The sequence below is a fragment of the Gymnoscopelus braueri genome (genome assembly GCF_963280865.1).
Source record: "Gymnoscopelus braueri genome assembly, contig: SCAFFOLD_42, whole genome shotgun sequence".
Classification (NCBI taxonomy): Eukaryota; Metazoa; Chordata; class Actinopteri; order Myctophiformes; family Myctophidae; genus Gymnoscopelus; species Gymnoscopelus braueri.
Window position 1 is genome coordinate 685146 of NW_027660610.1, and position 27355 is coordinate 712500.

The 27355-nt window shown below is 40.9% G+C and overlaps 2 protein-coding genes across 3 annotated transcripts in view; one reads left to right on the plus strand and one right to left on the minus strand.

Moving 5' to 3' along the window:
* LOC308081377 (NLR family CARD domain-containing protein 3-like) overlaps positions 1-16100 on the plus strand; it is a 182029-nt gene extending 165929 nt beyond the window's left edge. Inside the window, exons 8-10 of the mRNA XM_080457752.1 lie at positions 3344-3496; positions 3650-3696; positions 13947-16100. Of these exons, the coding sequence (XP_080313878.1) occupies positions 3344-3496; positions 3650-3696; positions 13947-14515 (769 nt within the window). The 3' untranslated portion in view covers positions 14516-16100. The remainder of the gene's footprint in view (positions 1-3343; positions 3497-3649; positions 3697-13946) is intronic.
* A 10925-nt stretch (positions 16101-27025) lies between these two features.
* The window catches only part of LOC308081379 (peroxisome assembly protein 12-like), a 7726-nt gene continuing 7396 nt past the window's right edge, over positions 27026-27355 (minus strand). For both annotated transcript variants that reach the window (XM_080457754.1, XM_080457755.1), the window contains exon 5: positions 27026-27355. This exon is cut by the window's right edge and continues 551 nt beyond it. The gene's annotated coding sequence lies outside the window, so the exon portion shown is untranslated.

Sequence of the window (27355 nt, forward strand, 5' to 3'; positions counted from 1 at the left end):
TTGTTAATTTGTTAATTCGACAGCGTGACAATGAATTGAGTGATAACATTTCATGTAAACATACATCAAGACAAAGGTGAAACACTCAGCAGGGTATACAGCACTGCAGGGAGTTGCAACCTGGATCCAGCAGATGCTAGAAGTACTAACTACCAGTTGTTTGCTTTGTGACACCATCATGTCTTACTTGCATGTGAATACAGAAAATATTAAAGGGCTGAATAGCCGGTGTAAAAACACAAATTGGCCTGTTATAGCGCCACCATGAGGGTGATTTGAACATTTTCAAGTGGCATTTCTTCCTTGGCCTGTGCTGCAAACTTTGGAAGCCAATCTTAGCCAATCAAGATGGAATATGAAAAATCTGAAAGACCCATTTCATTTAATGACTATAGAGATACTGTGCACCGATTTGCGTGATGTTTGGACAAAATCTGTAGGAGTAATGTCAAAATGTGTTTTACAAAATTCTGCCTCTTGGTGGCGCTATAACAAAACCATGGGGAAAATTGGGGCAGAGGTTCTGCTCTAGCATCCAGGGAGTGTGTGTGCACAGTTTTGCTGTGATCAAGGCAACGGTGCCGGAGATTAGCTGTTCATTAGCTGTTCACACGAACAGACGGACAGGGTCCAAAACTCAGTCTCGGCCATGCCTTTCGGCCTGGCGGAGACAACCAACACAGCTGTCCTTCAGTGTTTACTGATATGATTGACCTGTAATCACAGTAGAAAATAGCACAGTGATTCTCAGATTGGGGTCAGGGGACCCCCAGGGATCCTTAAGGGGGTTCCAGGGGGTCTCCAGAAAAATCTGTTAATATAGCATAAAAATCAGCAAGCCACTATAAACCCTATACATCAGCTATATCTACAACCTTGTAGATTGGCTATTTAAAAAAATATATAAAGTGAATGTTTTGGTATATTTGCATAAATAACTGTCTCAAATATGAACACACAGTATCCCCTATCACAGTGGTTCTCAAACCTTTTAATTTCAAGGACCCCCAGTTTGATATGCATTAGACCACTATTATTAAAATTCAAAAATGGCAGATCTACAAGCTCACAATATGTCACTTATCATTAGATTATATTTATATTAGTTTTCTTAAAAAATGACCTACATCTACAAGCACCTACGAGCTTGTAGATATATAGATCTATATAATTTCACATTTATACATCTTTAAGAACACAGACTATTTAAGAATATGAAATGTGCAGACTCCAATAAATTCCAGTAAACAGGTCTAGACATAATAAGCTTATCAGATCATCAAAACATGTTAAAAACTCTAATGACTATCAAACGAGTACATTTGGGGTCCTTACAAATGCCTTGTGGACAATAATTAATTGATGAGTCTCCTATCATGCTCTGTCAAATATTACATAAATAAATGAGAATATAAGCAAAGCTAGCAGCTTCCCAGATCAACAGTAAACTTTAAGAACTGTCCTGAATATCAAACGTGGGGAGAGAGATGAAGCAGGGACCCCCACTACATATTGTATAAAACTAGAGGTCCGGGCGCCCTACGGGCGCGACGCATTGTGGGCTTGTAGATATGCTATTTTCAAATGGCTGAAAAGTATATAGGCTGAAGTGGTTAATAATGTATATGTGTTGAAATAATAATCAAAATCTACAAAGTAGATATTGTAGCCCTATTATACATTAGTACAGGGGTCTTCGACCTTTTCAGACCAGGGACCCCCAAACTGATGGGGTGATGGAGCAGGGACCCCCTACCTACCCCCTACCTCGTAGGGTAGGGGGGAGGCCACCACATATATCATATATTTATGTATACAATTGTGTTTTATATGTATAAACATGAACAAATGGTTGCCTGGAGCCTGCTCCTACCCACAGGTTGTCCCAGTAGGTGTGCAAAAGACCTTTTCTTTCTCTACAAAATATGTATAAACATACCATGTTATTGTGCATTCAATACTAAGCTATTCAAATATGTCATGTTATGTTTAAAGACATTTGACATTTTTGAAAAAAAAATAACAGTGTTTTAACTTTTTTTTTTTTAATCAAACAATTTCGCGTACCCCCTGCAGTACCTCCGCGGATCCCCTAGGGGTCGCGGACCCCCTGTTGAAGACCTCTGCATTAGTATAATGTACACGTTCAGTACATTGCAACAGCGGTCTCTCTGTCTCTCTCTCTCTCTCTCTCTCTCTCTCTCTCTCTCTGTGTGGAGGGAGCATGGTCAAGTGAGCATGAGTTTGTATTGAGAGAGAGAGAGTGGACAATGTTGCCATGTCCATTAATTGTAAGCGACTTGTAAGTGACTTTGAGCGAGGAGGAATGGAGGCAAATGGAGGAAAATTCACAGAGTGGATTGCTTATTTTCTCGCGCGCAACCTGGCAACGTTGATTCTCCGTGCTCACGCTAAAGGGAACAAAATGGTGTACCCGAAATGTTGTCCGGCTCGCGGTATTTCGGTGTCGCTCGGCGGTGGTCGGCGGTGACGTTAGGGAACAACATGGTCGACCGTAATGTTGTGAGTTTGTGCTGGCCGCAATGAATTATGCTCCGAGAAGGCAAATGTGTGGTGCGCCATGAAAAGTAGCCTACTGCACCCGTAAATTAATTGCGCGCGTTGTGGCTTGTGTTGTTAGTGACATACTTATGTAGTTGTTGTGTTTAGTGCGAAACAATGACACGGGGAAATGATGGCTTTTCATCTTTCCAATGTATTATAGGATTGTGTTGCAGATTAAACTTTTTCATAGATGTCATAGATAGCTTCATGTTTGACAGCACTATACATCAGTGTTGGATTCATGTTAATGTGTATTTCCATACAGTTAAACACTTAAACCATCAATACTTAGAAAACTTGTACTTGATCGAATTGAATCGAGAGATTTTTCCCTCTACACCAAACCTCCTTGCCAAAAATAGCCGATCTACAAGCTCACAACGTGAGGCTATTTTTGGCTAATGTTCCCCTCAGAAAAGGAATTCTAGGATTCAAGTGGATTCCCAATTCTAGGATTCCCATATATGGAGATCCCCTTGTCCTCAGTATATGCCCATATATGGGCATAACCCCTTTTGTGCCCAAATATAGAGCTGAGTGATTTGTTTGCGCCTCAAAAATACTGATAATAGCTGATCTTCACATTGTGATGTGTTGAGCTTGTATATCTGTTATTTTCACCAATATGGAAGTGGTTAATTCATGATGTATTTTTATGTTTGGTTCTCTGGGTTCGTTCCTCAAAATGTAGTGGCGTGAATGTCATATAACTGTGTGTGTGTGTGTGTGTGTGCGCCTGTGTGTGTGTGTGTTTGTGCGTGCGCTCGCGTGTGTATAGGTTGTCAGGCTGCATGATCTCAAAGAAAGGCTGTTCTTATCTGGTCTCTGCTCTGAGGTCCAACTCTCATCTGAAAGTGTTGGATTTGACGTACAATCACCCAGGAGACATCGGGATAAGGAATCTGTCTGATCTACCATTGCAGACTCTCAGGTATGGAGAGAACCAGTGTGTTCTAGTAGGTTTAGAGGGAATCATACTGTGATGCTGTATAGTATTGTTTAATGCTGTGAAATCATTATCAATCAATGTTTTTATTATCAAATATAATATTCACTGCTGGCTTTGTCTCTCCTCCAACCCCAGTGTGGACCATTGTGGAGAGAACAGGCTGAAACCAGGTCTGATGAAGTGTAAGTGTGTATTCCGTTTCATTCATGAAATCAAAGCAGCACATATCCAGATATCTACTTTACTTTATTTGTTTCTTTGGTCTGGAGAATGCTCATTAATGAACGCTAAAACATGCTTCATGTATTGCGTACACAAGATTAACTCATTCACTGCCACTGATGTAAAACACATACATTTTTCCCGATTACCAACACTGCCACGACGTAAAAAACGTAATAAAACAAAACCCCACAGAACCCAAGATATCGTGATCCGAAGATTTGCTGAAAGCTCATTTCCATCCGTAGTCCCCAAAACACACAAACATAACAATATTAATACATAGATAACAAAACGCTCAATTATAATCAGACAGAGGCCTATTATAAACATTTAAGAAAGCCTAAGTACAATTTACAATTAGGCATTTAGCAGATGCTCTCAATCCAGAGCGATGTACAGTAAGCAAGGACAACACAAGGTGATCAAATCCATAGAAATAATAATCTACTAATAAACTAATGCATAAGTAAACCAAGAACCATTCATCAGTCTAACCGTAGAATATGTATCTAAAAAAAGAAATATGTACATTGAAACTATTCACACCGATTTGAATCCTGACTGGTTGGGATCCAGCAGGTTGTTTTGTGAGAGAAAGCTGGTTGGAAACAACACGTTCAAGAGTTTTGGAAAGAAAGGAAAGGAGTGATACCGGTCTGTTGTTCTTGAGTTGTTGTTTTTGAGGAGCGGCGTTACTCTGGCTGACTTGAAGGCAGACGGGACACAGCCTGAAGTTACAGATGTGTTGATGATGGAGGTAATGAAGGGGAGCAGATCAGGTGCAATGGTCAATTACCAATTACAGATTAAACCAGTTACAATGGTCAATTACCAATGACTTACCACCAACAGGTGGTAGGTCTAGAGGAGGTCACTAGTTTTAGAACCTCATCTGGAGAGAAAGGAGAGAAGGAGGACAGGCATGCTATGTTGGGGTTAGCATTGGGTGAGTCAGACACTTCTTTATATGGAAGATGGAAAAGGAGCTGCTGATGTCATCAACCTTCTTCTCAAAGTAGGTGACAAAAGCGTCAGCTGAAAGGGATGAAGGTGGGGTTTGGGGAGGGGGTTTAAGAGGGAGGAGAACGTGGAAAAGAGCTTCCTTGGGTTAGAGGGACAGGATTACATCTTGGTGTGGTAGAAAGAGGATTTAGCTGTAGATAGTGAGAGGGAGAAGGCAGAAAGGAGTGAGTGAAAGTAGTGAAAGTTGGAGAAGTCATCTGGTTGTTCCGTCTTCTGCCCTGAGAGGTGTTCGCTCAGCTCTGAGGGTTGCATATAACCACGGAGCCGGCGGACATGGGCGTGCTGTTCTGGAAGAGAGAGGAGAGTGACGGTTAAACACAGATGAGATAGTGGAGAGAAAGGATGAGGTTTCAGTGTATGGTGAGAGGCAGGGGAAGGAATCCAGGGAGGGTAGAGAGGACAGTATAGAGGACGAGAGAATGGAGGGGTTTAGGGACCTCAGGTTATGTTGAGTGGTGACGGTCTGAGGGTGAGTGGGTTTAGGTGGGAGAGTAGAGAGAGAGAGGGAGAAGGTTATGAAGTAATGGTCAGAGGTATGTAGGGGTAACAGAGAGGTTAGAGGGAGAACACAAGGTCCAATACATTACCAGCTCTATGAGTGGGAGGAGAAGGAGACAGGGAGAATGAAGACAGGAGGGACGTAACAGGAAGATACTTCTCTGCAGTAGGTAGGTTGAAGTCACCCTGTAGAATGAAGGGGGTTTCATCCACCGGAAAGGAGCTGATCAGAGAATCTAGTTCTTCCAGGAAGTTCCTAAGTATTAGTAAGTCCAGTAATTAAAGGGCAGAGGTTGGACCAAATTGTATTATTTTGTTTCAACTGATTTTGACTGGAAATTAATCAATTCCCTGACCTCAAAAACATAGGATTAGACACTTTGTTTACATTCATAGCTCTATTAGTTTGGAAGATATGCCAATTTTTGGAATTAAATACTCACAATGGCGGCCATCTTGGATTTAGGGTATTAGCAGTGAGCAGATCAGGGTAGATTTTTTATCCTGGCTAGTAGACCTAATTTCCAGTCAAAATCAGTAGAGAAACAAAATAATACAATTTGGTCCAACGTGAGTGGATTTTTTTACTTGAATTACCGGGGGCTGTTAGTGACACGATAGTTCACTTTGTGATACAAGCGCCAAATTTTCCACAAAGTTTCTTCTGGACCTACTTTTTCACAAAAGCCCATTAGCCACCCAAAAAAAAAAACGTTATGGCTGCCATTTTCCAAAATGGCTGCCGGCGAAAGACATGCTATGTGGTTTTTGACCTGGATTGTGATTGGATAATCCAATTTTGATTATTTTGGCTTCAGAATATAGTTTTGACTCCGCCCCACGGAAATCATTTTGGCATCAGAATATAGTTTTGACTCTCCCCCGCCCCCTCCCCCCGTTAGCCAAGCAAAAATATATATACATGACTGCCATTTTCCAAAATGGCTGCCAGCAAAAGACATTTAGCATGTTTTTTTTTACCTGGATTGAAATTATTTTGGCATCAGAATATAGTTTTGACTCTCCCCCACCCCCTCCCCCGTTAAAAATATATATATATGACCAAAATGGCTGCCTGCGAAAGACATTTTATGTGTTTTTTGACCTGTATTGTGATTGGATTATCCAAATGTACTTGGTGTAAAAAGGTTGCGCAGAATGCGCACCACTGAGCTAAGGGACTAACGGGATACAGGTGGAGAAATAAAACTAATCACAAGGTAACGAGACAAGACAGGAAACGTTACGACAAAATAAAACAAACACAACAGTAAAGTAAAAACTAAGTAACCACTTAAAACAGGACAAACTAACACATTACAAAACAGTACTGTACTGTTAGTGTACAGCACTGTACTTTACTCTACTGTACTGTTCTGTTATTGTACAGCATAGTACTGTACTGTACAGTACTATACTGTATTGCTATTGTACAGCACAGTACTGTACTGTATTGTTATTGAACAGCACTGTACTGTACTGTATTGTTGTTGGTTACCAGTTCACGATTTAGTGAAGAATCTAGGCCCTGAAAAATGTATTGGCATCCTTTTCTTTCACGCTTTCACTGGATGTGAGGTTGTGTCAGCCTTTCGTGGGAAAAGGCAAAAAGACAGAAACCCGGTAAGTGTGGCCTGAAGTGTCTCATGTCTTCCAGAAGCTCAGTCAATACCCACCAGTAACAGTGCATGACAAGAACAGCACTAGTGATGTGGTTGATGATGCAAGATTTTACCTGTTTGCATGGAAGCCGAGGTCCTATGATGCCAATCTACCTACAAGGGCATCTCTTGCACATCATGTGAAGCGTGCCACTTATCAAGTTGCCCGTGTCTGAAGCCAGGCAGCTGTATGTCAAATGCATAGAGAGAGCCCTGCAGCTGGGGATGGCGAGCAGAGGATGACATTTGGCAAATAGCGTGGATAACACTCTAGCAATTGCCCAGATATGTGAACAACTGACAAAATGCCGGTGCAAGACTGAATGTCGTGGTAGATGCAATTGCTACCGCTTTGGCCTTCAGTGCACACAGCTGAGTGCCTGCAAATGTGACGATTAGAACAATTTGTGATCCAGGCCTGGGTGGGGGGGGGGGGGGTAAAAACTTATAATTATGTTGATACCAAAATAATCAAAATCCAGTCACAATCCAGGTCAAAATACACATAAAATGTCTTTCCCCAGCAGCCATTTTGGATAGTGGCAGCCATAATGTTTTTTTTTCTTGCGTGGCTAACGGGGGAAGGGGCGTCAAAACTATATTCTGATGCCAAAATAATCAGAATTGGATAATCCAATCACAATCCAGGTCAAAATACACATAAAATGCCTTTTGCCTGAAGCCATTTTGGAAAATGGCAGCCATATTGTTTTTTTTTCGCGTAGCTAATCACAATCCAGGTCAAAATACACATAAAATGTCTTTCGCCAGTCCTAGGCATTGTTCATGCCAAATTTGGCGCTTGTATCACAAAGTGATCTATTGTAACATAAATATAGACTTAAGGGTCCCTGTGGGACGATAGAGCACAATGATGGTGAGAGGGACCGGTTGTGTTATTGAAATAGCATGACATTCACATGTGGAAAGAGAAAGGTGAGAGAGATTTAAAACACGGAAATTCCATTTGGAGTAAACCTGTAGCACCCCCACGACCTGGGGGGGGGGGGGGTATATGAAGCAGAGAGGGCAGCAGGGGTAGCAGTGTTATCTGGGGTAATCCAGGTTTCTGTTAGAGCAAGGAATTGCAGAGACTTGAGGGAGGCCTGGGTTGAAATAAATTCAGGTTTCTTCTTCATGGTTGCCGCGTGGCAGTTCCAGAGACCTCCCTCCACAATGTGGTGACTGGGTGAACAAGTTGGATAGACTAGAAGCTCAGCGGGGCCGAGCGTCTAGCGCCCGCGCCCACGTAGCGCCCGCGGCCACTTGGCAGCGCATATAAGTGGCGTAGCGTCATGAGGGCCAGTGGGGCCGTGGCTCGATCAGTGTAGACCCTGTAGCGCGTCTGATATGTGGCATAGAGGGGCGGATTTTAAATCTCCAGAGGAAACATCCGTGGGCTACCATTGGTTCAGCGATGTGTGCGGTCGCCCTGCGGCCCCTCCTCCTCCACCAATGTGCAGTATTGAGAGCCCTGACGTCACAACATTTGGAGCGATGGCCACTGCACTCTGGTTGGTTGGGGTACACCTAGGGCCCAGGTAGAACCCACTTATAGCCCGCATGGGCATCGCAGTTAAGACCCACCTCGGCCCCACATAGAATTGCCTAGGTGGAGCCCACCTAAGGACCGTTTCAGTGGTCACAAACGGTGCAAGGGTGACCACCTCATTTGGTAGCATGCAGGGGCCTTAAGCAGCAGTAATGTAACACAAGCTTAACACTGTAGAACCGAAATTAGCAGAAATAACTACATTTCCCATGATGCCCTCTGAATGGTGCAGCAACACGTCACTGCCAATACGTTACATTGTGTCACAAAAACCCACAAAATACACAAAAATGAAACTCTTCAACGGGCTAATTAGGTAGCATTGATGAGATTTACCAGACTAACTTCATACAGGTTGTTGGTAAGATGTGTAACATAGCTGTTTGAGGCACGACAACAGCGTTAGCATTAGCCGCATGCTAACGCTACTCGTTCGTTAGCTTTGCTACACGCTAACGGCTCATTTTAGGCAGCTCTTGGCTAATAGGCATTTAACCCAAATAACGGCAACACAGTAATGGACATAAACATTGACATACATGCTTTAGAGACCATTAGCAGGCTGCATTAACAACCAGCAGCAACAGAATCCAAGTAGCAGGCCACGTTAGCAGCTAATGCTGTGTACGATGAGGGTTGGCAGGTGTGTTTTTTAGGGCTTATGTGGGCGCACCATCTACAATGGACTAACTGAGCAGGAATATTAACATTCAGCACACTAACTTTCGTTGTTGACAAAGTGATTGCACAGCCGCTTCAGCCATGACAACCACGTTAACGTTAGCTACATGCTAACATTGAAAGTGTGTTAGCATTAGCCGCATGCTAAGGGCTCATGTTAAGCACCCATGGGCAGTAATCATTGAAATACAACGAACGCTATCACAGTAGTGGACATAAACATTGGTTACATTAGTAGCAGGCTGTAGTGACGTCAAAGTGTTGACAATATGAATGACAAGGCGATTTATTAGAGAAATGAGGGTGATTGTGCTGTCGTGTCCAGCTCAGCGCGCACAACTCTCACGGAGCCCTGTTGTTGCTGCGTCTGGCTGTGATGGCGACAGCAAGCTCTCTGCGATGCTGCTGTCTGGAAACTGGCCTCAGGATGACACGACCAATGAGAGTGAGCGCTTTCGTTGTTGCTAAGATACGGTGTATGGCACATAGCGGCTGTGGCCCATAGCTTGTGGATCTCTGTCAAATGATTGGCGTAGCCTGCGTTGCCAGGTCTGCCTTTTGTATAAGTGATTTTAGTCTTATTTGGGCGCGCATTTGGGCTCGTTTGCATAGACCACGGCAGCGCTTGTTTCTTTCCCGTTTGACGGATGTGGCAACGGGGCAAAAGGTTCTCAGTGTGGCGCAGATGATGATGATGATTGGCTGGTGTAACGAACCATCCGGAAGTAAATGGCGAGATGAAATATATAGCACTTTATGATTATTAGAGGAAGGAGACACATGTGAAGGTGGAAAATGAAATGTAGGAGATTATATAGTTTTGCATGAGCGATTTTTGTAGCAAGTTGGATATAAGAGAATTGGGCCACTCCTATATATATATACTTTGTCTCAGAATGAAAAGTGCAAATAACAGATCTACAAGCTCACAACACATCACAATGTGACACATTGTAAGCTTGTAGATCTGCTATCTAATGTAATAAGATCTATCTAATTTAAGCATTATCTTATACTTTCTACAAGCTCATAGCGCGGCACCGAGTGCCGCGCTATGAGCTTGTAGATCTGCAATTTTTTAGCGGTGCCAGCCGCTCTACATTTGACCTTGTGTGTCCCTCCGTCCGTATGTTTGAGCACGGCAAAGACACAACACACGCGCCACTTCAACACACACACACACACACACACACACGCGCGCGCGCGCAACATGCGGTCCTGCGAGGCGCACCGTTGCAACACATGCGCCACTTAAAGACACACACACACACACACACACACACACACACACACACACACACACACACACACACACACACACACACACACACACACACACACACAAGCCAGCACTGCACACGTGCATGCGTGCACACAAACACACACACACACACAACATGCGGACCTGCGAGGCACACCGTTGAAACACATGTGAGTTACAAATGTTAAAACATTTATATTTATACAAAGATTTGCAAACATTTTCTAAAGTAGCAGATCGGTGCCGCGCTATGAGCTTGTAGATCTGCTGTTTTTGAGTAGCCTAAGTATAAAAGGTTTAAGTGGTTAAAATGATTGTGATGCTATATTAACACATTTAGCTGGGGACCCCCTGGAACCCCCCCAAGGACCCCTGGGGGTCCCCGGACCCCACTTTGAGAACCAATGCTATAAACAACCTTCATAGTTACAGTGATTCATTTAAAGGACCAGACCACTGTGGTAGAGGTTTGGGTTGTGTAGTTTCCCCCATCTGAACATGTTTTATGTCAGGGACCCCCATCTGAACATGTTTTATGTCAGGGACCCCAGAAATCTTTTTTTTTTTTCAAAATCTTTCAAACAATTTCAATTGTTTTAAAAAATGTTCATAAATATCGCAGCGTGGCACGAAGTGACGCGCTGTGAGCTTGTAGATCTGCTATTTATGAGAACCACTGTTTCAAAACACTAAAATCTAAACAAACAAAACACCCTCCTGGTTTTAATGGGTTAACACTGAGGATTTTTTTTGTCTCAGTATGAAAAGTGCAAATAACAGATCTACAATGCAACAATGCTCATCAGATCTACAATGCTCATAGCGAGGCACTCGGTGCCGCGCTATGAGCATTGTAGATCTGAGCATTTTGAACATTTGTAACTCAAATCTTTGCTTCTGGAGGATTCTACAAATGTCTTCTAAATCATTTTTCTAAACGTATGTTGTTATAATATCAGTGGTTCTCAAACTGTTTCCATGTCAAGGACCCCCACAATGATATGGATTTGGCCGCGGACCCCAATCTTAAAATATGTTGTTCCAGGGACCCCCAGAAGCAAAGATTTCAGTTAAAAATGTTGCTTTAAATATATTTATATATATATTCAAAGATTTGCTTACATTTTCACAAATTTTCTAAAGTAGCAGATCGGTGCAGCGCTATGAGCTTGTAGATCTGCTATTTTTGAACAGCCAAAGCAAATGTTAAAGTGTGTGTGTGTGTGTGTGTGTGTGTGTGTGTGTGTCAGATGTAAATCTCATATAGAGCGCTTATAGATCAGCTATTTTCAATAGCAAGGTTCAAATACAAGGTTTCTGCCTGAGTGACAGCAACGATATACTTTGTCTCAGTATGAAAAGTGCAAATAACAGATCTACAAGCTCACAACGCATCACAATGTGACACATTGTGAGCTTGTAGATCTGCTATCTAATTTAATTAGATCTGATTTAAACATTATATTATACTTTCTACAAGCTCACTGAGTGCCGCGCTATGAGCTTGTAGATCTGCTATTTTTTGAAGAAATCATGACATTTTCATAAATCTTTGAATATATATATATTTTTTTTAAGGTGAACATTTTTAACTCAATTCTTTGCTTCTGGGCGATTAATAATAAAAAATCCATTGATTGAATGAAATAATATCTCCATTGATTAGAAATTAATAATTCTAAATATTCTCATTGACTTACATTGTACGCTGAAACAGATCTCAAAGTCACTCTTTTAGCACATAAACAAACATAAACAAAGCTGATTCAGACAATATAGAACATCATAAATTTTTTTTTTAATCTTTCATACAATTTCAAGTTTTTTTTAAAATGTTCAAAAATAGCAGATGTACAAGCTCGCAATTTGGCACGAAGTGATGCACTGTGAGCTTGCAGATCTGCTATTTATGAGAACCACTTTTCCAAAACACTAAAATCTAAACAAACAAAACACTTTCCTGGTTTTAATGGGTTAACACTGAGGATTTTTTTTGTCTCAGTATGAAAAGTGCAAATAACTGATCTACAAGCTCACAACACATCACAATGTGACATATTGTGAGCTTGTAGATCTGCTATCTAATTTAATTAGATCTATCTAATTGAAGCATTATCTTATACTTTGGCTATTCAAAAATAGCAGATCTACAAGCTCATAGCGCGGCACTCGGTGCGGCGCTATGACTTTAACATTTAACATTCATTTAACTCAAATGAACATTTGTAACTCAAATCTTTGCTTCTGGGGGATTCTACAAATGTCTTCTTAATAATTTTTCTAAACTTATGTTGTTATAATATCAGTGGTTCTCAAACTGTTTCCATGTCAAGGACCCCCACAATGACATGTATTTGGCCGCGGACCCCCATCTTAAAATATGTTGTTCCAGGGACCCCCAGAAGCAAAGATTTGAGTTAAAAATGTTTCCTTTAAATATATATATATTCAAAGATTTGCTTAAACGTTCACGATTTTTCTAAAATAGCGGATCGGTGCCGCGCTATGAGCTTGTAGATCTGCTATTTTTGAATAGCCTAAATATAAAAGTTGTTCAAATTATTGTGATTCTATATTAACACATTTAGCTGGGGACCCATTTAACCCATTAAGACCGGGAACGCATCTCTGTCACTTTAGATTGATTTGGCTATTCAAAAATAGGAGATCTACAAGCTCATTGAGTGCCGCTCTATGAGCTTGTAGATCTGCTATTTTTGAAAAATCATGAAAATGTGTGCAAATCTTTGAATATTATAGTTTTATAAAGCGAACATTAATATTTTGTTCCAGTACAAGCTCGTAGCGCGGCACCGACTGCCGCGCTACGAGCTTGTAGATCTGCTATTTTTGAACAGCCAAAAAAAGAAAGTTTGAAAGTGGTTTAAAGTAACTAAGTACATGTACTCAAGTACTGTACTTAAGTACAATTTTGAGTATTTCCAATTTCAGTACTTTTACTTCTACTCCACTACATCTCAGAGGCAGATATTGTACTTTTAACCCACAATTTTTTTATTTGAAAACTTTAGTTATTAGTTACTTTGTAGATTTAGATTATTATTACAAACCACTTCAGCCCTATATACAATTCGGCCATTTAAAAATAGCAGATCTACAAGCTCACAATGTGTCGCGATGAAAAGATTTTTATATATTTTATACATTTAAAAACTGGGTAATGGGACATTCTGCATAATGAGTAATTTAAACTTTCGGTACTTTTAAGTACATTTTGATGCCAATACTTTTGTACTTTTACTCAAATATTTTTTTAATTACGGACTTTTACTGGTAACAGAGTACTTCTACATTGCAGTATTGATACTTTTACTTAAGTAAAACATTTGAGTACTTTTTCCACCACTGATTATTGAACAGATAAATAAAAGTTAAAATGACACAGATGTGTTCCTGGTCTTAATGGGTTAAGTTTCTAAATGTTCAGCATTAATAACATGGCCGACACAGTGACTCCAGGTGTAAAGTGTTTCATTAGTTGTGATATTTTGTCTTTTGTTTTTCTCACAGATTCCTGTCAGCTTTCACTGGATGAAAACACAGTGAACAACAAGCTCATCCTGTCAGAGGAGAACAGGAAGGTGACTTATACATATGATACAGGAGACCAACATCATCCTGAACATCCACACAGATTTACCTCTCAGCGTCAGGTGATGAGTAGAGAGAGTCTGCCTGAACGTAGTTACTTTGAAGTAAAATGGAGTGGAGTGGGTGTTGGTGTAGCAGTCAGTTATATAGACATCAACAGAAAGGAGGAGGAGCTATCACGCTTTGGTCACAATGACAAGTCCTGGATGTTATATTGGTCACATGGTTCAGACTACATGTTCAGACACAACAGCATTCAGACTAACCTGTCAGGACCTGATGCCTCCACAGGGAGGGGTAGGGGGGGTAGGGGGGGTGAGGGGGTAATGGGCGTGTACACAGATCACAGAGCAGGTACTGTGTCTTTCTACTGTATTAATGACAACAAACAGACCCTCCTCTATACAGTAAACACCACCTTCACACAACCTCTATATGCAGGGATATATGTTAATGGTGCTACAGCAGAGGTGTGTGAGATCTGGTAAACGTGTTGAAACACTTACACCCTACAGTATGTATATAGAATATATAGTAGAGCTTACAGATACAGTATATACATACTACTGTACTTAGCTGACTGGGGTCCCCCAGGGGTCCCCCCCCCCCCTCCAGTGCAATGTTTGTAGATATTATTTTCAGACGGGGGGGATGCGTTGTGAGCTTGTAGATCTGCTATTTTCAGACGGGGGGGATGCATTGTGAGCTTGTAGATCTGTTATTTTCAGACGGGGGGGATGCGTTGTGAGCTTGTAGATCTGCTATTTTTAGACGGGGGGGATGTGTTGTTAGCTTGTAAATCTGCTATTTTCAGACCGGGGGATGCATTGTAAGCTTGTAGATCTGCTATTTTCAGACAGGGGGATGCGTTGTGAGCTTGTAGATCTGCTATTTTCAGACAGGGGGATGCATTGTGAGCTTGTAGATCTGCTATTTTCAGACAGGGGGGATGCATTGTGAGCTTGTAGATCTGCTATTTTCAGACAGGGGGGATGCATTGTGAGCTTGTAGATCTTCTATTTTCAGACAGGGGGGGATGCGTTGTGAGCTTGTAGATCTTCTATTTTCAGACAGGGGGGGATGCGTTGTGAGCTTGTAGATCTGCTATTTTCAGACGGGGGATCACAATGCATCCCCCGTCTGAAAATAGCAGATCTACAAGCTCACAACGCACCCCCCCCTGTCTGAGCTTGTAGATCTGCTATTTTCAGACAGGGGGGATGCATTGTGAGCTTGTAGATCTTCTATTTTCAGACAGGGGGGATGCATTGTGAGCTTGTAGATCTGCTATTTTTAGACGGGGGGATGTGTTGTTAGCTTGTAAATCTGCTATTTTCAGACCGGGGGATGCGTTGTAAGCTTGTAGATCTGCTATTTTCTGACAGGGGAATGCATTGTAAGCTTGTAGATCTGCTATTTTCAGACAGGGGGATGCGTTGTGAGCTTGTAGATCTGCTATTTTCAGACAGGGGGATGCTTTGTGAGCTTGTAGATCTGCTATTTTCAGACAGGGGGATGCATTGTGAGCTTGTAGATCTGCTATTTTCAGACAGGGGGGATGCATTGTGAGCTTGTAGATCTTCTATTTTCAGACAGGGGGGATGCGTTGTGAGCTTGTAGATCTTCTATTTTCAGACAGGGGGGATGCGTTGTGAGCTTGTAGATCTGCTATTTTCAGACAGGGGGGATGCATTGTGAGCTTGTAGATCTTCTATTTTCAGACAGGGGGGATGCATTGTGAGCTTGTAGATCTGCTATTTTCAGACAGGGGGGATGCATTGTGAGCTTGTAGATCTTCTATTTTCAGACAGGGGGGATGCGTTGTGAGCTTGTAGATCCATTCCACATTAAGTTAGCTCCACCATTGAGAAGTTCAAATCCAAACTAAAGGCTCTGTTGTTGTTGTTTGTTGTTGTTTTGTTTGTATTAGTTTTAGTTTTCTGGTTACGTAATAGGCTTTTATTATAGCTTTGTGAATAGATCTCACAGTCTATATGTTGATATTGTCTCTTAAAGCACTTTGGCTTTTTAAATGTGCTGCAGTTTACAAATAAACTTGACTTGACTTGACAACCTCAATCTCTTTTTATTATTACAAACCTATATATTTATATAAAAAACATGAAACAAGTCATTACATGTATTTGACATGTTGTTCCAGGGACCCCCAGAAGCAAAGATTTGAGTTACAAATGTTCACTTTAAAAAATATAAATATTCAAAGATTTGCAAAAAGGTTCACGATTTTTCAAAAATAGCAGATCTACAAGCTCATAGCGCGGCACTCGGTGCCGCGCTATGAGCTTGTAGATCTGCTATTTTTGAATAGCCTAAGTAAATTATAAAAGGTTAAAGTGGTTCAAATGATTGTGATGCTTTATTAACACATTTAGCTGGGGACCCCCTGGAACCCCCCCAAGGACCCCTGGGGGTCCCCGGACCCCACGTTTTAACACAATGTGTTAATAAAGCTTCACAATCATTTTAACCCCTTTATCCATATTTAATACTTTGGCTATTGAAAAATAGCAGATCTACAAGCTCATAGCGCGGCACTCTGTGCCGCGCTATGAGCTTGTAGATCTGCTATTTTTGAATAGCCTAAGTAAATTATAAAAGGTTAAAGTGGTTCAAATTATTGTGATGCTTTATTAACACATTTTGCTGGGGACCCCCTGGAACCCCCCCAAGGACCCCTGGGGGTCCCCAGACCCCAAGTTTTAACAACATTTATTAATAAAGCTTCACAATCATTTGAACCCTTTATCCATATTTAATACTTTGGCTATTGAAAAATAGCAGATCTACAAGCTCATAGCGCGGCACTCGGTGCCGCGCTATGAGCTTGTAGATCTGCTATTTTTGAATAGCCTAAGTAAATTATAAAAGGTTAAAGTGGTTCAAATTATTGTGATGCTTTATTAACACATTTTGCTGGGGACCCCCTGGAACCCCCCCAAGGACCCCTGGGGGTCCCCAGACCCCAAGTTTTAACAACATTTATTAATAAAGCTTCACAATCATTTGAACCCTTTATCCATATTTAATACTTTGGCTATTGAAAACTAGCAGATCTACAAGCTCATAGCGCGGCACTCGGTGCCGCGCTATGAGCTTGTAGATCTGCTATTTTTGGAAAAATCACGCAAATATGTGCAAACCTTTAAATCTTTTTTTATAAAAGTCTTTGCTCTTCTTTGTCCCTGGAACAACATATTTTCAGGTGGGGGTCCGCGGCCAAATACATTATCATTTTGGGGGTTCTTCACATGATAAAGTTTGAGAACCACTGATATTATAACAACATACGTTTTTTTTCAAAAACTGTTAGGATTTAGAAGATTTAGAATGTCAAGGACCCCCACATTTATATATATTTGGCCACGGACCCCCATCTCAAAATGTTTTGTTCCAGGGACCCCCAGAAGCAAAGATTTGAGTGACAAATGTTCACTTTAAAAACACATATTCAAAGATTTGCACACATTTTCATGATTTAAAAAAAAAATGCAGATCTACAAGCTCTTAGCGCGGCACTCGGTGCCGCGCTAAGAGCTTGTAGATCTGCTGTTTTTGAACAGTCAAAGTATAAGATAAGTCCAGGTGTGCCTCAGAATACTATGATAATAATAGTTATTAAAATCACTTCAGTTTATCCACTCAGAGCCTCTAGACTCAGTAAAACACTCTGTACTTGGTGCCTTCTTTTTTCCAACCAAACACATCAGATCTACAAGCTTGTAGATCTGCTATTTGTAGTGGTTGTTCCTCCTAGTGGGGTTCAAGTGGTTAACACATCTACTGCCAAGCCCGTAGATCTACGGGCTGGGGTGTTTTTTATGGTTTACGTTAAATTGGCTCCTCCAGCAGCTTGTGGGTTAATATCTTTCATGTAGATTACGTAGAAGTAAAAAAAAACAGTGATCCGGTCACGTGATCACACCAAACACGTTATTACAAAACACTAAAGCGGCTCACAATGCGTCGCGCCGTGACTCATTGTGAGCTTGTAGATCTGCCATTTTTAAATAGCCAGAATATATATATATAGGGCTGAAGTGGGTAATGTAATGTTGTGTAATTGTTAGGGATAAGAGTGTCAGTGTAGTGCATCAGGGATCTGTGTAGGGGCCGCAGTGGCTCAGGGGTAGAGTGAACTGGAAACCACAAGGTTCCCAGTTCGATCCCGGGCTGGGGGGCTCCCTCAGAGTTAGTGTAGAAGTGTCCTTGAGCAAGACACTGAACCCCTAATCTGAGTTCCCAGAAGTTTTCGCCAGCTCTGGCGAGGAACTTCTGGGCCAGAGCCCTGGTATTTGTGGGCGGGATGTAACTTACGCTCAGAATCTGAGCGGACACGCCTCTTACCGGTCTGAGAGCTGTGCAACTCGTCTAAAAAGTCCGACGAGAGGCAAACAGCAGTACACAACAATGGCGGCCGCAATTTCTCAAGGGGAAATTGCTTCCCGTCGATCCTATTTAGATGCAACACCCACTGCATGGAATGTGTGAATGTAATGCACAATCTATGTAAAGCGCTTTGGATAAAAGCACTCTCATCCAATCCAAGAAGTCCACCTTCGCCCGGAAACTCATCTATGTCACATCCTATGATGTCATTGTTTATGTTACCTAACTGATAACGGGCCATGTAAAAGTCCAGTCTTGTCGTTCTATGTGTGAGAGAGACCCGACCGATGATGCGTTAACACCTGTGATACTGTAACCTTCCCATGTCTCTCATGTCTGACTAAAGATATAATATAATCGTTATAACCAATGGCTGCCTCTCTTCGAGTCTGCTTTTCTTTGTGGCCTTTATGAAAGTGTCTGGTACTTTGTGTGGGTGATAAGGAAAAACAGCTCTATCAATCAACATTACATAGAATCCAGATGAAGTCAAAGAGACTTTTTACCTGAGCTGATCCACCTTCAACAATCCAGAGTGTCTGAGTTCAACTGCTGTCAGTAACGTCCTCTAACTCAGCTCAAAGCCCCTCCCACCTGAAAAGACTGACCACTATTTTACACATTTGTTGTTTTCATCAACAAATTGACTCTTCCACAAATGCCTTTAACAAAAACACTGGATACAACAATAACAGCATCACACATGATAAACTGAATTGTTTTAACACTCTACAGTATCTTCACATTATTGACTAAAACCTAAACATCACATTTATGTGTACACTGTATCAGAGACATTATTCTGTCCTTCAAAAGTCTGATTGCTTGGTAAAAGAAAGTTCTTTGTCCTCTTTCTTGCTATTAAGGCTAAGGTATTTTTTTCCTCATGCATTCAGTTTAAAATACCCAACAACAGGTTTAATAAGGACAGAGGAGCAGAGACGTGTTTCCAGTACAAACATATAATCATTTTATTTAGGCTCATAGTGTGGTATGCTATGTCCAAACTATCAGAAATTGATGGGGTTCAAAATGTATTTATTACACTTTAGAAGCTGCCAGAAGAATATTTCGGTTGGGGTCTCTCCTCAGCTGGGACACACCAGACTGACCCCAGACTGACCCCTCATTGTTAGTATAGGAAATAAAACGTTGTGTGGAGACCATGTAAGTCCACGTGTCTCTGTGCCATCTTGTGTTGACAGGATGAAGTTGGCCGCTGTGCATGTGGCACCACCATCTTGTGTTGACAAGGTGAAGTTAACGGTTGTGTGTGTTGGTACTTATGAACCTGCAGCAAACAGCTCTGTCTGCTGTGGTGTAGAGAACATCAGGAGAGGAGAGGAAGTGGCACAAAGAAGGCTGTAGATCATGTTTAGCACTGAGAAATGACAGATGTGAAAACCTTCAACCTAACCACATCCCTATGCCTTGAAAACAACACCTGCCTCTCTGACACCACCATCCAATGATACAACATAGTCAGCTCTGTCTGGTGTAGAGTAGAGCTAGAGAGGACATAGTCAGCTCTGTCTGGTGTAGAGTAGAGCTAGAGAGGACATAGTCAGCTCTGTCTGGTGTAGAGTAGAGCTAGAGAGACACTTGTCATGTAATTGTTGGCAGAAATGTTCATTCATTGCAAAAACCCTTAAAAAGGACACAACACATCACAATGACACTGACTTGAGAGCTTGTAGATAGTTATTTTTGTGTGACATAGTCGTATGACTGAAGTATAAAATAGGGCTTAAGTGGTTAATATAAGCATCTAATCAATCCATTAGGATAGTATAGGATTATTATTATTGTTTGCCATACTTAGATTCATAGCTAAAGGTTACAGTGACAAAGTGCTTAGTACTTAGAGAGAGCTTGTGAGAAAGAGAGGACTAGCCTGTTAACTCCTAAACCTGCTCGTGCAGGGGAGTCTATGATGGTTTTATTAACTTATTCACCTTTATGTTCTGATATTAAGAGTGCTGTGAAGAAACACTGGTATTTTTATCTAGTGATCCTAATGTGGGTCATGTATTCCATTTTTGCGCACAAACGTGCCAAAAATGTAAATGACTCCTTAGTGAGAGCAGACTGTTATGTTCCACCACAACATTTTATGTCCGATTTGCCTACGGACAAGTAGCTGTCTCCACAGGGAACAGTCACTGGATCCTTCTGTAGATCCAGACAGATAGAACAACACAACTGTTCCTGATCCACTTGAGCTCCCTGCTGCGCCATTTTAGTCTGTCTGTCTGTCTGACTGACTGACTGACTGACTAACAGATTGAGTTTAGTTTGGTTTAATTTCCTCAGAGATAACATGAGATGAGAGATCCTTTCTGGTTGGTTCCTCAGAGGTCACATGAGATGAGAGCTCCTTTCTGGTTGGTTCTTACAGACAAAGCCACACTGAACCTTGTCCCTTGTATTGGGCTGATAAGAAAAGGCTTGTCAGGAATCTTCGTCAGGAATTGCTGACACTCAGGTGAGGTTCAAAGTTATTCTATGATCATGTGTGTACAGGTACATCCCATTATCGGTCCCCAAGGCCAACACCGAGCTAGGTAAAACAGCCTTCAGTTTTAGCGCTCCCTTTACCTGGAATGAATTACAACGCACTTTAAAAATGGATTCCATGGTCTCACTGGGTCAATTTAAAAACTTGCTTGTTAATTTTGCTGTTTTAAATTGTCACTGTTTTAATTAAGCTGTCTTTATTACTGATTTTATTCTTTTGTTTTCACATATTGTTTTATCCTGTTCTTATTTTAATATTATTTACACTGTTGTATTATGCTTTCTGTAATCTCGGCATCATTGAAAGTGAGGGCTCTGTCCTCAATGTATTTCCGAGAAAATAAATAAAGGATGAATGAATGAATGAACGTGAGATTAAAACCAATTTATTATGAGCTTGTGTAGAGGTCAGGGCAGGAATGTCAGGGAGGCCACGAAGGACATGGCCGTCGTTGCCCCTCAGTTTCACCTTGTGCCCCTCAAAAAAATGGCATGCCCTGAGGCCACACTGGCCTTAATGCCTTAAGATGACTGTAACACTATCCCATTGATATCTGCTTAACCCTGTCTTCTACCCTGAGCCGTCCCAGACTAGCAAAGTGGCTTTAGGCCGAGTATAGTAGTCATCAGTTTGTTTAGGGAGGTCTGAAGCTAACAGCAATAAAATGTCAGGCAGCAGGTTGAAGTTCACTCATAAAATAATAATAACATCTAACAGAGATGTGCTGACATTTGCTGCTCTGTTTGCATATCAAACAATTTGACTCGGATGGAAGGGACCATGCACACACACACACACACACACACACACACACACACACACACACACACACACACACACACACACACACACTCATATAGTGTATAGTAACGGCCTGGCCGTCCATATACTGATCAGCTCACCACAACATATTTTGAGATGGGGTCGGCGGAAAAATACATATCATTTTGGGGGTCCTTGACATGAAAAAAAAAAAACACTGATATTATAGCAACATAATAAATAAACAAACTGTTAGGATTTAGAAGACATTTGTAGAATCCACAGAAGCAAAGATTTGAGTTACAAATGTTCGCTTTGAAAATAAATATCTATTCAAAGATTTGCCAAACTAGCAAAGTGAGTTGAATCAGGCAGGTCACTGGCTTTAGGATGAGTATAGTAGTTATCAGTTTGTTTTGAGAGGTCTGAAGCTTAGTTTTTAGTGACATTGAGATGTTGGAGAACCAAGAGGAGCAAGCACAGTCAAAATGACATTGAATGAGGGCTCCAGAGTCTTTAGTGACTAATGTAAGAAAGACAAGGACTGAGGTACGATCCACTTTACAATGACAGCAATGACATGTCAGGTAGCAGGTTGAAGTTCACTCATAAAATAATAATATCTAACAGAGATGTGCTGACACATCAATCAATTTGAGTGTGTGGTTCCTCCGTCCGTCCGTCCAACGCTGTATTCCCTGTGGTGCTGTCTGAAATGCATGCGTTTGGCTTCTTTTTTTAAATAAGCGGCCGGGACCGTGATTAAAGGGATAGTTAACCTCCAAAATGACTTTTTTTCTATGGATATTTTTTAGTTTTTGTCTCATTCCTAAGCCAATAATTTGATGACCGGCAGCGGTTCCGGTAGGAGACACAAAGAGTCTCCTTTGTGTCTCCTACCGGAACCACTGCCTACGGGTCCGCTGGTCATCAAATTATAGGCTAATAGGAATGCGACAAAAACAAAAAAAAATCTATGAATTCGAGTCTCCATGGGGTGACTAATCACATTTTATTTTTAGGTTGAACTATACCTTTAAAACATAATTGAAATGTTCTCATATTGTTTTCACCGTTAAATAACAACAGTTATAATAAATAAAAAAAAGTATTAAATAAGATTTTGATTAAATTAAAACATTTAAACAATCACACTTTTCCCTTAGAAATAGCCTATTCTGTCAACAGATCACGTATGACCACGTGTCCTTTGTTTACATATTTGGTTCGCTTAACAAAGTCCCGTGTGAACGCTAACCAGACAAAATGCAACAATGTAAACATTTGGTCCTTGATCCGGACCTTTTAAGGCCCAAACTAAATCAACACTGATCTGGAGAAGTAGTTAGTCAGGTATGAGGGTATTGAGGACTCTGTGTCTTTGACTAGATCTTAAATACCAATCCCTGTGATATCTGCTTAACCCTGTCTTCTACCCTGAGCCGTCCCAGACTAGCAAAGTGTGTTGGAATCAGGCGGGTCACTGGCTTTAGGCCGAGTATAGTAGTCATCAGTTTGTTTAGGGAGGTCTGAAGCTAACAGCAATAAAATGTCAGGCAGCAGGTTGAAGTTCACTCCTAAAATAATAATAATATCTAACAGAGATGTGCTGACATTTGATGCTCTGTTTGCATATCAAGCAATTTGACTCAGATGGAAGGGACCATGCACACACACACGCACACACACACACACACACACGCACGCACACACACACACACACACACACACACACACACACACACACACACACACACACACACACACACACACACACACACACACACACACACACACACACACACACACACACACACACACACACACACACACACACACACACACAGATCAGCTCATCACAACATATTTTGAGATGGGGGTCGGCGGAAAAATACATATAATTTTGGGGGTCCTTGACAGGAAAAAATAACCACTGATATTATAGCAACATAAGTTAAAACAAATTCAATAAACTGTACAAATGTTTGCTTTAAAAATATATATTCAAAGATTTGCACAAATGTTGTTGTTTTTTCAATATCCGCTATTGTTGAATAGCCAAAAGAAATCTATACATGACACAGATGCTTTCCTGGTCTTAATGGGTTTAATACCAATCCTATTGATATTTGTTTGACCCTGTCTTCTACCCTGAGCCATCCCACACTAGATAAGTGTGTTGGAATCAGGCGGGTCACTGGCTTTAGGATGAGTATAGTAGTCTTATCAGTTTCTTCTTATCAGGTTGAAGTTCACTCATAAAATAATAATATCTAACAGAGATGTTAGATATTATATACAAACACACACACACACACACACACACACACACACACACACACACACACACACACACACACACACACACACACACACACACACACACACACACACACAGCTTATGAGAAAGTAACATACTGTAGTGTTCATTTTTAGAGACCTTATTTGCTACACAATACAATGTATGTTTGTCATCATCAGACCTTCATATCTTAAGTTGCAGGTCAATTTGGAATAGTTCAATACTTCAGTAACACTTGCTCATAAGATACCCGTAATTAACACTTAATTTATGATTACTTAATACATTATTTAAGCATTAATTCATCATGAATTCCTTATAATTCATGTATTAAGTGACTTTTCTTAACTTATGATTAACTAATGATGTTAATTCATGATGAATTACAAGGAATTATAATGCTTAATTAATGCATTAAGTAATCATACATTAAGCGTTAATTACGGGTACCTTATTATGACGAACACGTCATGTGATCAGGTATAAACAAACACACAGCAGAATTATATTCAGTGTTAATCTGAGAGACTGAATTGTTGGAATTGTTTTATACAATTGTTATAACATTACATAACATCAGTCCATCTTCAACCACTTATCTGACATGGTGTCACATAACACATCATATCATAACTAGGGCTGTCATGATTACACATTGACATGGTGTCACATATCACATCATATCATAACTAGGGCTGTCATGATTACACATTGACATGGTGTCACATATCACATCATATCATAACTAGGACTGTCATGATTATACATTGACATGGTGTCACATATCATATCATAACTAGGGCTGTCATGATTACACATTTAAGTTGAAGATTAATTGTCACTCAAATAATTACGATTAACAATGTAATTGTGTGTTTGGTCGTTTTGGCCTTTTAGGCTTCATAATCAAACATTTCACATGGCAGATATGACAAATAACTGAAATATACAAAGACATTATTGACATATTTAATCATTTTATACATGTAAAAAAAAAAAAGCAGAAATAGCAGATCTACAAGCTTAAGCTTGTAGATCTGCTATTTCTGCTTTTTTTTTATATTTGCAAAGGCGTTAACATTTCTCAACATGGAAACCATTCTGACGATTATGAGAAAATATGATCCATTATCTCAAATAATTGTGATTACACGATGATGTAATAACTGTGACAGGCCTAATCATAACATATCATGTTAACACATCAAGTGGTTTTTTTCCCCACAAGGGGCGCTCTAACGCAAGGACCCTATAAATCAGGGGTCTTCAACGTTTTCAGGCCAAGGACCCCCTATAGCTGAGAGAGAGATGAAGCAGGGACCCCCTATAGCTGAGAGAGAGATGAAGCAGGGACCCCCTATAGCTGAGAGAGAGATGAAGCAGGGACCCCCTATAGCTGAGAGAGAGATGAAGCAGGGACCCCCTATAGCTGAGAGAGAGATGAAGCAGGGACCCCCTATAGCTGAGAGAGAGAGATGAAGCAGGGACCCCCTATAGCTGAGAGAGAGAGATGAAGCAGGGACCCCCTATAGCTGAGAGAGAGATGAAGCAGGGACCCCCTATAGCTGAGAGAGAGATGAAGCAGGGACCCCCTATAGCTGAGAGAGAGATGAAGCAGGGACCCCCTACTCTATATTGTATAAAATTGTGTTTCAGATTCAACTTTTTTTGTTTACTTGGTCTGCTCTTGTTTCCCTCTACACCAAACACCTCTTTGCCAAAAAATAGCAGATCTACAAGCTCACAACGCCTCGCAGTGTGTGTGTTTGTAGTTTGTAGATCTGCTATTTTTTGGCTAAAGTTTTCCTCAGAATAGGGACGCTAGGGTTCAAGTGGTTAAGGTAAAACAATATATATATATCACACAGAGATTTGGCGGACCCCCTGTGGTAACTCTGAGGACCCCCTAGGGGTCCCGGACCCCCTGTTGAAGACCCCTGCTTTAAATGGACGGATGTGACGTCGGCCCCAAAAAAAAACGTCACTTCCGTCCTCTCCAGCGATGGGATCTAGAGAAAAAGCTCCATATCTCCATACTTTTTTACAGTGGTGAAAACAAGACATTTTAGACGGGCGATCTCTCTGTAATGGAGGATCACGTTATAAATATTATGGTTCCAGTGGTTAGACGGGACCCTCGGCCATCGCCCAGACACGTGGGGGATCATCCAAGGAGTTTCTGAGAAGGAGAGGCCGGATGTGGATCCATGTCAAAAATCCTTCCAATGTTAACTCCTTGACTAAAAGCTTAATATCTCCATTTATTTTTAACGTGGTGGAAATGAGCCGTTTTCGATCGGCGATCACTCTGCAATGGAGGATCGCTTTAGAAATATTATTGTTCCAGGCGTTAGTCGGGACCCTCCGCCGTCTCGCACGCACGCTTTGTTTACATGGACTTCCGCGTCGGGGCTTCTACAGCACGAAACGTATCAACGTAAGTGGATGGAAGAATAGCAGGCACTGAACGTATAATATTTTAATAAACCTCTGGCACTCGATGTGTTAAACAAGTTGACACATTGGGAGGCCTTGTGCAAAGGGAACATATTCATATATATACATATTATAAGCCTATTTCCATCTTTAGACATTTAGAACATGTCTAAGATGTTTCCCCCAAGTAGGCTACCTTAGAACCTCAGAATCAGACGTTTTTATTGTCACATCACTGGTTTAAACTGTTTATATGATGTTTTGCATAGTAGTTAGTGTACATCCGTTTGTCATGTAATGTTTCTATGAATTGAGTACAAAGGACCCCAATGGAAACAAGCCATAGGCTTTCTTGGGTTTTAAATCCTCTCAGCAGACCTTGTATTGAACTGTACTTTACTGTGCTTTTTTTTTCTGCAAACTGCTAATAAAGTATTCAATCAAGTAAAAAAGTGGGTGAAATTTGTTTTTGTGAGAAAAAGGAACTTATGGAGGATGTAAGATTGAAACCATGGAGTGTGTGTGTGTGTGTGTGTGTGTGTGTGTGTGTGTGTGTGTGTGTGTGTGTGTGTGTGTGTGTGTGTGTGTGTGTGTGTGTGTGTGTTATTAAAACGAGGCTTTTATTTAAACCATTACATTACATAACCTTATTAAAATGAGGCTATAGAATAAGATATAAGGTATGAATCTCTATTAATGAGATTAACCCACGCTTTATTATTTATCAAAATTATTACTTTTTTGATTAGTTTTTTCCCACTCAGTCAGTCAAACACTGAAAATGCTTTTCTTCCACATTTTTAAAGATGTCATGATTTATGAAATGATAAATATAATATCCGTGGCAAGCCAATCATTTGATGACCGGCAGAGTCGACTCAAAGAGTCTCTCTCTCAAGAGAG